The sequence below is a fragment of the Fopius arisanus genome, unplaced genomic scaffold, assembly GCF_000806365.1.
Source record: "Fopius arisanus strain USDA-PBARC FA_bdor unplaced genomic scaffold, ASM80636v1 scaffold00048, whole genome shotgun sequence".
Classification (NCBI taxonomy): domain Eukaryota; kingdom Metazoa; phylum Arthropoda; class Insecta; order Hymenoptera; family Braconidae; genus Fopius; species Fopius arisanus.
The window spans coordinates 713,498-724,908 of NW_011887787.1; the positions used below are offsets into that span (position 1 = coordinate 713,498).

Below are 11,411 nucleotides of genomic sequence, written 5' to 3' on the forward strand. Positions count from 1 at the left end.
TGGGCACTGCGCCGTATTTTGGCGCACAAACCGTCACACATACAAACGAGAAAAATATTCAATTTTTTCCCATTACAATAGGGTGACACTCCAGAGGGCAGTAGACGAGAAAAATCGGGAAAACTCGATTGGAAAAGTTTACCCTATTGTTTCAATCCCCACATAATTGACCAATTTTTTTTTATTGAAGTGCGCAGTGTCACGTGCGCAGTGCCGTGGTATCAATGGCGAAATGGTATCCACGACCCGAATTACTCTCATCGACTCCTTTAAATGCGGGTGACAATGACCGATGTAGTGATATTGTGATTCCCTGAAACAAAAACATTCATCAAATTTTCACTGACAGCCCCGAAAAAAATGGAGGCAGGTGTCAGAGTGCGAGTTTTTTCGAGTCTTCAGTCAACCCTGAGGCCATCCTAGATCATCCTCCAGTGATACCTGAATAATTGAAACAAAATGTGAATTTACATTAATCCATGTGATTCTAGTCCTCTCAACGACCTAAAACGTAACCCAAGAATCAGTCTTGGGCAAAACCCCAAAAAAAAAAAATCAATTAAGTCTCATTAAATGTCAATTCAAAAGGGTTATGTGAGAATTCCAGAACCCCTCGGGGTTTAGTGGCCTGAGCCCCTGATGAATCAGAAAGTGACTGACAGAATAAAAATCAACATCAATCGGCTCCTGTCAATCTGGTGCTTCAATTGATCAATTAATCTAGTCGAGAGAAACATTTACCAAAGGAATATAAGATACATTCCCTCGAGAGCTGAATCCAGCTGAACTGACGAGTAAAAACTCAAAAATGGATGTTAATATTTTAAGACTATTTTATTAGATAGAATGAATTTACCTAGTCATTGATTTATTGATGGGAAGTAAAATAATTAATTATGGAGCCCAGTGAGCCCGAGGGGCAAAAAACTGACATCTCCCCTCGTCTGAAGCAGAAGAAAAAGTCCCTCTGTCAGATATTGATGAATAAAAAGACGAGGGTTGGGTGCATGGAGGTGTCGTACAAGGATTCAGAGTCCCATGATACCTCGAAAATAGAGAATTCACAGGCTTCTCACACAAGTACTAAATTATCCCTCTGCTGTGCAATGACAGAAAGGAGTAGAACACCTCCACAGAGCATGAGTGTAACCAGGTTATCACCAACATTGAGTCGGGCATCGGTTAAATCAGAAATAGCTTCGATCAATGGAAATTGTCGGGCTGTCATCGAGAGGAATGAACCGGTGCAGGTGATCAAAATGAGGAGTAAATGCTGTCATGAGTGCGGGATCAGGAGGACTAATACTGGAAAAGAGCAGAGGAAGAGTGCCTACACTGATGGTGAGAGTCTATTTTTATTATTTATTTTACCCATTCATACATTTACCTTTTATTCGATTGTCCTTAGTCATCTATTAGTCTATTTATCTGGTCCGGTTGAGTTTTTTATATTATTATAATTGGTCTTTCAATGAAAACTTGAATTTTTATGTTCATCGTAGAAATTCAATATCAAATACAATTTTATTTCAATTCCATTTATTGGAAATAAATGGAAAAGTGGGGGAAATTATTGCTTTAATTTTTGACAGTTTCACGGGTTTTCTGGACATTTTTCCCGAAATTTCATGTCACTTGAAATGTCAAGTGTAATTTTCCAACAATTGAAGTTAAAACAGAGCAAATCAACAAATCAATCTGAGCCGGAAGTTGAAGCGTACCACAGAATTATCAATAATTAATGTATTACGCTCCAAATATGCGCTGAAAAGAGGTTTTTGTAAAAAGGAGGAATGAGGGAGTTTTAAGAAATGCTTACACGAAGGAAAAGCGATACTGACAGCTCACGTCAGCTTGGGTATTGTTTTCCTATTTACATTTAACCCAGTGGAATGAAATAAAATGATTTTTATCGAAGCTTCTCACGTCTTGAGTTTCTAGCGCGATAAGGTAACTTGTCAGGTTTGAATTTTTCAAAGATCTAGTCATGTAGAAGTACATGAGAAATGACACGAGTAGAATATTACCAGTCAAGATAGGCGAATTAGTATGGGCGATGATCATTTGCATAATCCCACATGCAGCGACAGAGACAATAAAAGATGTGTCTATTGTCGAGTATTTCTATCCAATATTTCTCTACATCGTAGCACGATCTGCTATTCTACGTGCAGATACTCACACGAGGAAGCAGACATCTTATCCATTGTTACATTTTTCGACAAACTATTTTTAAGAGGCTATTTTATCTATTGATATAGTCGGTCTATTGATATCTTTGGCTGTATCGATGCTCAAGTTCTAGTCGAATGAAACCTTGAGGATGCTATGCACTGAACAAGTCAATTAATTTCACTTAGTCTACACTGAGAACAAAAAATTCTGCCAAGAAAGTTTCAACGCAAAACGCTCTTTCAAATTATCACCTGAAATAAATGCGTCTGGTGTTAATAAATTTTAGTGGCAGAATTGAGAGAAAAATTGAATTTCATCGAGAATCGAACTCTGAAATATTCTATCGTACCGTTCATTACAGAAGAGGAATATTTAATAAAAATTACGGAGCTTGAGTTCACTCATTGATTACGGAAGTGACTAAGAAAATTTGCGTAGCGGTATTGCAATTTTTTACTGGGAAAATTCAGATAAGAATTATGGAACGCTCTGAAAAAATCCGTAATGGCTCCATAAAATGATTTCATTTTTCTAATTTTCTACCTTTCGCCAGAGAATTACGAAAAACATGTGAAGATGTGATTTTTATTAAATATTTCTCTCCATGCAGAAGCAATGGAACTTGATTTCTATCCGACTTGAGCTGTTTGCTATCATAAAGTCTATGAGTCTAGACCATGAAAGGTCAAACGAGTCTATCAATATTTCTTTCAGAGAAAAACAAATTGAGTAGATTAATCCACCATTTTTTAAATTCAACCGTAATTTTCCTATTAATCCACACCGGCTAGTTCGCGATTCCCAAATAATACACATTAATTTTACTGAAAATTTGAAGAATAATTTCGCAACGGTGTAGCACAAAGTGGAGTGTAAATAATCACAATCAATCATTATCACAATCTTCAGCGGTTAAAAATTGACGAAAAAAATCCTTACATAATAATCGATCGACCCCGAAGTTATTCCTGCCTCAAACCAATTCATATAAATCAATCATGCCAATATTAGCCCGAGAAATCAAACAAAACCAGTTCCCCCGGTCTCTCCAGCGATTAGAATTTTCCTCCTCCCCGTGAAAATGGAAATTCCGCATTTTCCGAAGATAGGAAGAACGAAGGTCAAATATTTTTCTCGGATAATGCAGACATCGCGTGCAGAGCAACACTAGGATAATCGATCAATGTGTGGGTGCCTCCTCCCCACGACAGAAAACGCACTTGGGATTTGTAGTGGATACGATTCAGTCGAGAGCTCAACGCCGGCCGTTCAAGTTCGATGCAATTCACGTAATTAAACTGCATTTAAAATTTAAATAGCGGACAAAAAAATAAACACCGGTGAAAGGAAGAGGTTTTTAAAATGTCCGAGAGATCCCCGAAGAAGCGTCACAAGAAAAAATCCTTTCTTGAAAAATTATCCCGTGCCTTCGGGGGAAGACGCAGTAAAAGCAGAGAGTCTGGATCATCTGACAGCGATGAGGACCTGTCAAATGTCAGGAGAAAGGGCCCAACACCGACGCCGTGTGGTTCCCCCACGAAAACAATCGCTGGAGTAAACAACGCTGGAACAGCTGTTTCAGCTGATCTGTCAAAACCCAGGGACTCACTGGATTACTCCAAGACCTCACGACCTGGGGAGTATTCCAGGGATAATCACGATAATATACCGTTTATTGATGGTAAAATGAGTGATTCCAGTGGTTTGAGGTTATCCAGTGACAATGGCACACCCACATGTGCGCAAAGTAGTTCTGATCGTCATTTGGAGGCGAAAAAAGTGTTCATGGAGAAGTCTGTGCAGGGTGCAGTAAAGTCTGTCGATCCTGAGGCAATTCGAAAAGTCGTGGAGATCATAGCACCAGCTGGAGTCGATGTCAAGGTCACTGATAAATTGATACGAAAGGAGAAGAAGCACTTGGGGCATGACTGCGAGTCCGACAGCGACGAGTCCGATACCACGGAATCGATACATTCCGAGGATGACTCCTTGGAGAGTGAGGAGGAGATTAATATCAAGGATTTGTACTTTACCACTGGCAAGTACATTACTTATTTTTTCTTGGAAATGGAGAGGCAGCATTACAATCCACAGGAGGAAAAGTACAGCTATATTCATTATCATGGAGAGGCTGGGGACACGTGCAAGAAAGGTATTTTTGTTTTCAATTATTTTCCGATTGGAAACATTGGATTTTGAGATTTTAATGAATCGTTATTATAGAATCCTTTTGTATAGGTATGAATTTCATGCTCTTCAAACCGCAGATAGTACTATCAGCAAATCAGAATTAGAATTGTATTTAAAAATAGAAATTCTGTCGTACACACTGGTAAAAAACAAATAAATTTCAGGAACAGAGAATTAATAAAAGAAAATTTTATAAAGACTCGATAAAGAAATATATTTTTCGAGATAATAATGCCGTCGAAAAATGGGAAAAATTAATACATTCCACATTCCGATGGTTCCGTTTCATCATTACCCGAAAACGAGAAAAATACCGATTTCTCGTACAGAATTTTTTTGAAGCTTTCATCTTCTTCAGATTTCGAGATTTTTGTTGAAAACCAGCCAATAGTTGAAATCAACTCGCTTCGCTAGTGAATCGATTGCAATTAATTCTCTGATGAAAGGGAAGTCCCGGTGGAGAGATGATTTATTGATGTTGAAGGTGCGGAGTCTCTGGAACGTGAAAACTTGTGGTTTCGTGTTTTTTAGTTATAATGGGTCTTGCAATCTAAATAAAGCGGCTTACGTGCATACGGCATTGATGGATACTGTGGGATTGGTATACGTCACTTGTCACTTGTTAATGCGATGGAACTAAATGGATGAATTCTTTGATTGTGATCTATTGCTGCTGGTGTGCTCTATTCAGACTATTTGCAATATCACGGGTTTTAGACATGAAATTGAGAGATTTCCTTGAGAAATCTTTTCCAAAATTATTTCAATTCAATCATTTACTTCGTTGAAGTTACGAATGTGTAATTTAGAATAGAATAGAATAGAATTTATTTCCTTTGATGTTACAAATCGTTTAATGTGCAATTTATATCTCTTTATTATATCTCTGAAATTACAACTCCTCCTTCTGATAGCTCCTTAATTAAAAAAAAAGTCACGTAACGTTTTATGAATTAAATACTTTATATATAATTAAAAAATTGAAAACTAGAAAATGTTTTAAGCTGAAACATACACTCCTTTTTTCGGATGTGTAATTCCTTTTTTTTTTATTTTTAATTGTGTTTCTAAAAACAATTCCATGCTCCTTTCTCTTTCATACGCGCATAAATCGCGCGTCAATACCTAGTGTTGTAAATTCAGATACGAATACATAGATATAAAGATTTATCTATGTACTATCTAAGGATTTATATTATCACAAACTCGTAATGTAATGGATATAATGTAAATTCTTTTCTATTTTTCCTCTATAACATCCAATATTTACCTCATCATTTCAATTTCCTTCTATTTAAAACCTTGAGAGAACATTTTGAAAACACGAATTCGAAGTTTCAATTCGAATAAAACTGACGCATTGTTGTGGTTCAAAAGGCACTAGGGGCAAGGGTTCATGGACCAAAGACTTTTTTTTTCCAAATGTTAAAACATCATTCAATTGTTGAGGAAATGGAATAAACCCAAAGTGAATTGCATCGATCGATTTATTCCTGAGTTCATCTACGAATCTAGAAATTTATTTTCTCACATTTTACTATTTATTTTCTAGTACAAAAAGATGTTTTCCTCTCTATTGGTATTTAATTTCAAGTAAAGTTGTTAAATGAGCTGGAGCTGTTGAGCTGTTGAGCTTGATAATTCAGCAAAGCTCGCGTAAATACGAGGTGCATGGAATATTTTACGCTCCTGCATAAACAACAACGAATGTATCAATGCATTAATTGAGATGAGTGGAAAGATACATTCCATATTGATTTTAACCAGAATAGTGACTTGTATATTTTAAAAACAATATTGAAATACGTCGTCGATAGCTGGAGTGCAATATTGCACTTCAGCAATGACTTTTAATGATATTTTCACTCACGAATTACCATAATTGGGTCAATTGGAATCAACTATTGTAACAGCTGGTGTTATGTCACACGATTAATTCTATCATTTCTGTATGAAGGCTGCAATGAATTAATTCACTAATTGAGTGTTTGATTTGCTCTCCTTCCTACGAGATCAGTCCTTTAATTAATTAATTAATCGTTCATTTATCGTTTGTCCGCAGGAGAACAGTCGTCCTCAGACTCGGCCTCACCCAACATCTCCATGCAGATGAAGCACAAGCTGTTGCACAGAAGATCAGTGGATAATCTAGTGGCGAATTCACCGTCAACTTCATTAGAACATTCCAGTCCAGAGTCTGTGAAGAGTGTACCAATTCGATTAAAACCGAGATCGACCTCTCATGATGCAATTGCCAGGAAGAAAGATCGTCTTTTACTTCATGATGGAGCTGTATCAATGGACAGTCTAGCTAAACAGGCACTCCTTGCTGCACAAGTTCTCAATTTAATTCCCACCCAGAAAGCTAGGGAAAGGTTATTACTTTTGTAATCTTATTTTAATACTCTGGGTATTAAAAAATATATATTTAGAATTTTTTCATCAATTTTAATTAATGGGAAGTTATAACAATCAAATCTCGGAATAATGAATCATAATTTTATTTTAGAATTATCGCGGGAAAATCAAACGAAGTCAAGACATTTTTCAAATATTAAATACTCTATTAATTGAGATTCAGACAAATAATTTTTTTTTATTTCCAAATGTTACTAATTTCAATTGTAGTTTCTACTTAGGAATATGATAATGTTTAATAATGTTTGGAGATTTGAGGATTTATGAGTTGAAAAAAAATAACATTTGTCCATCACTTTGATATTATTCGTGAACAAATGTATTCTGTTATTAAAGGAACTTTTTACACGGTCGTATCGCTGCCAACTCCTTGCTGGGTTCTCGTGAACTTGAGAAAGTCCTGCCAAACCGTGAAATCACGATTTTCGTTGGCACCTGGAACATGAATGGCCAGAGTCCCCCGAAGGAATTGAACGACTTCATGCTGCCCACCGAGATCCAAACAATTCCGGATATCCTGGCGATTGGAACTCAAGAGTCTTGTTCTGAGAGATCAGAGTGGGAAGCAGCACTCCAAGAGACACTGGGACCTTCCCACGTACTTTTAACCAGCTCTAGCCTAGGAACCCTCCATTTAGCTCTGTTTTTACGAAGGGACCTCGTGTGGTACTGCTCAGTACCTGAGGAAGACAGTTTCTCCACTCGTCCTGGTACCGCCTTCAAAACCAAGGGAGCAGTGGCACTTGCACTCATTATTTTTGGCACTAGTTTCCTATTCGTCACTGCTCACCTCACCGCCCACCAGGACAAGGTTAAGGAGAGGGTACACGATATCAAGAAAATTGTCAGAAATCTCGATTTGCCCAAGGAATTGCCAACCAAGCACAACAAGAGTAAAGGTTAGTGGGATATCATTCAATCCTATAATCTCTTGCATTTAATTCTTTAATTGACTTCTCCAAATAATTGCAGACGTGACACAGAACTTCGACTGTGTTTTCTGGTGTGGAGACTTGAATTTTCGTTTAGCCCAGCCTCGTGAGGAGGTGATCCAGTGGGTGTCGCAGGCATGTTTTCCCCAAACGACTCCCATAAATCTCGATAAAGATCAATTACGTATGTCATTAACTGGGAGTGCAGTATTACGTGGCTTTGAGGAGGCGCCGATAACATTTCCACCGACCTACAAGTACGATCCTGGCACCCAGACATTCGACTCGAGCTCAAAACAACGTGCACCAGCGTACACAGATCGTATTTTATTCAAGGGAAAGGGGCCAACACGTGGCTACATGAGACGAGTAAATCAGGATACTACAACACAGAAAGATGGAAATATCGAGTGTCTGGTTTATGACTCCGTACCGAGTATTTGTACGTCGGATCATAAACCAGTTTGGGGGGTTTTCAAGACCACTGTGAGGCCTGGGATCGATACGTGAGTCTAATCATTATAATTCACTTGTTATTATAAACATATGTCACAGTAAATATTTGTATCATTTTTTTTAATTCACTTTTTCTTGCAGGATACCCCTGGCTGCTGGACTCTTCAATCGGGACGTCTACCTCGAGGGAATCAGGCGGCGAGTAACTGCCATGGACTCTGGTAGTTCATCTAATGTCTGTACACTGCAGTAATTACTTGTTTTCCATCAGAGAAAAAAACAATTCTCAACAATTTAGGAGAATTTCAATAATTTGATTTAAAATCCAAATTCAAAAGATTTTTGGAATTGGTTTTTCTTACTTTTTATCCAAGTGTGCTTTATGTAACAAGAAAGAGAATATTAAATGAGCTAGTGGGAGGTATGCTGGGCTTCAATTGATCTAGTCGAATTAATAATTCACATTTATTGTGTGAATATCAAAGCTTTACTCTTGAACGTTCATTTTATTAATACTTCTCGATTTTTATAGAGTATTTCAAGCGGAGAGCTTAAAATTTTTTGTATTAGATTTTACTAGATAGGACAATTCATTGATAGGTTTTATTGAAATCATAAATACCTTAGACACTTTAAAATTTGGGACAATAAGAATTTGATAAACAAGGTACAGGCTGCAATTTCTGGATTAATTTGAAATTCTTAGAGTCTATTCGATGGAACTACTCTGTCTTAATTCATAATTCTTGTTAATAACACATGGAAAAATGAGAAAACACGTCCAACAGTATTTTGCACTCTTTAAGCTGTAATATAATGGTCCTAAATGAGATAAATAATCTGCTCTCAATAATCGGTAATTAATTCAATTTAATTCGATGTTAAATTCAATTATTGGCTAATCGAAAATTAAGTTTCGAAGGAGCTGCACAAAATAAATTAAAATTCTATCATTTTATTTCTGGACAAGAATAAAGACGTTCGTAACAATATTTTGATTTTATTCATTACGAAAAAATTTATTTTTATTAATCGCAAAAATCGCAGTGCGATGAGTTCCTATAACTATCTCTAAACGGAGAATTTACTTGACGTCAGTGAAATAGAATAAATATTGATGTACAGAGGGACTTTCTGATTATTTTGCTGAGTACCATAAGAAAATATTTATTAGAGGAAATGTCCTCATTCGCCCCCAGTAATTCAGTGTATGGAATATTACTTAACAATAAATATAATCAAAATCTCGTCGAGTTCAGAGAGTTCTAAAAAATTCTCGATTATTCGAGTTGAGCTGCTTCTCTAATGGCTAATAATAGTAATAATAATTACAATAATAATAACAATAATAGAGTGGTGAGTGAAGATGAAATAATGAAAAGGGGACTTTTAACATTTCCTTTCAAAATCAACAGTTTCATGTCGTGATTCATCTCGTCTTACCACTCCACTATTGAATAAACTATTAAACAATGCTGTCAAAGAAATGTGGATAAATATAATAGGCTAATATCGAGGCGACGTAAAGGGATCTGCCTTATTACATGCCTTACCGGGAACTGGGAAAGAAAAGATAAATTATCGCTATGAAATGTTTCTAATCGATGCCAATGTATTTCATCAATTAATTGAGAACAATTTATTCTTAATCGTTTAGTCAATGAAAAATACTATATGGGACTTATTAAACTGTCAAAAAATTACCTCCGCCAAGTTAATGAACGTGGGACAAATGCCTAAAACCTTTGTTAATTAATTTCAAACAAAATCTTTTGACATTCGTAAATTTCATTGGCGGATGTAATGATTTTTCTCAGTGCATTGCATAAATGGAGAACCAGGAAAGACTCGCTAAAAGTGCTAAATGTACATCAAGTACGAGACTGTATCTCCGACTTATTGGTATTGTATTAATTTTTTTTTGTAATTAACGCACTGTTGTCTACTGTGATACATAACACTTTGTTGGGCATGGAGAGATTGGAGTTTCGTCGGAGGTCCTAAATTAGCCAAATATGGAACAATAATTAATCTCGTAAATACACCAAGCACAGTGGTAAAATAGAATGTTTGTATTTCAAGAATTTCGAACAGTACTGCACAAACTTTTCAACGGAATGTAATGTCTATGAGTTTTCTATGTTGGATCTTCGTGAATAATAAATGTAGAATGTTTCTACTGGAATAAAGACGCTCCGTTATCAAATTGTCAAATTAATTAATTCTTTAATTATTTCAATTATTAAAATTGTGGGAAAAAGTTTATAAAAAGTGGAAATTGCTATTTTATGTTGCATAAAAATCGATAGAAATAAGGAACATTCAGGTAAATATATAATTGATTCTAAAACTTATTGCTTTCGATGGAAAATAATGTAATACTGCGTAATTCCCGTAAATGACTCATTCCTACGGTTTCGCAATTTACAAAAGTGATAATATTCTTTTTTAAGCTTTTTTTTTAAATACTTGTTCAAAATGGAATTTTTTAAAAGGTGAACAATTGCTTTGTGAATATTCCCTGATTAATTTTCTTATTTTCAAAGTGTCTTCATCGCCTGCTGATTGAGCACGCACAGATTCAAATAATTCTAACGCAGGGTGACGCAATAATTTCAAATTTATTTCGAAAGCAATCCATTTGAGAATAAAACTACAAAGACTTTTTTTGTAGCAGATTAAATTTCCGAAAAGACACGTATCTTGATATTTTCTCCTAAAATCAACAGTTTCTCCGATTAATCGATATCTAACAAAAAATGCGTGTACTCCAAAACTGATGACCCGCGCGGTGTTCTTCGGGGTGTGCCAGCCAAACGGTAAGACGTACATAAAAAACAGATAAGAACTAATTTGCAGAATATGAAATTTGCCACAAAAAAGTCTTCTGGAATATTTCTCTATGATCAATAACACAGGCGCCTTGCGATAGGGACTGGATGAAGATTTTTGCAATGGTCCAGTTGATAAAAAAATTCTGTACCTTCAAATCGTAGACCATACAATTCCACCTAGACCTCCTCAATTCTCAGAAACTCCTGACTCCCGGCAAGCCCAAAGAGGATTGACTAAAGTAGAGGCTCAGTTCTAGGGGGTTTGAGAGATCGCACCGGTATCGTAGTACTTCACCCCAATAGAGAGGGGGCGCCACCCGCAGAGCTGGGGTGTCTGCCCGTTAGCCGGCTCGGGAACTGCCTCAGTAGCAGTCCCCCTGTCAGAGGAACCAATTGACAGAGTGAA

At 36.4% G+C, this 11,411-nt stretch overlaps 1 protein-coding gene across 1 annotated transcript; it reads left to right on the top strand.

Annotated features, from left to right (window-relative positions):
• The first annotated feature begins 136 nt into the window (after positions 1-136).
• INPP5E (Inositol-3-phosphate synthase) lies at positions 137-10,385 on the top strand. Its single transcript, XM_011306615.1, has 6 exons — positions 137-1,341; positions 3,527-4,327; positions 6,428-6,740; positions 7,120-7,682; positions 7,756-8,221; positions 8,313-10,385. The coding sequence occupies exons 1-6, from the start codon at positions 897-899 to the stop codon at positions 8,422-8,424; spliced, it is 2,700 nt and encodes an 899-aa protein (XP_011304917.1). The 5' UTR covers positions 137-896; the 3' UTR covers positions 8,425-10,385.
• Positions 10,386-11,411: the final 1,026 nt, after the last annotated feature.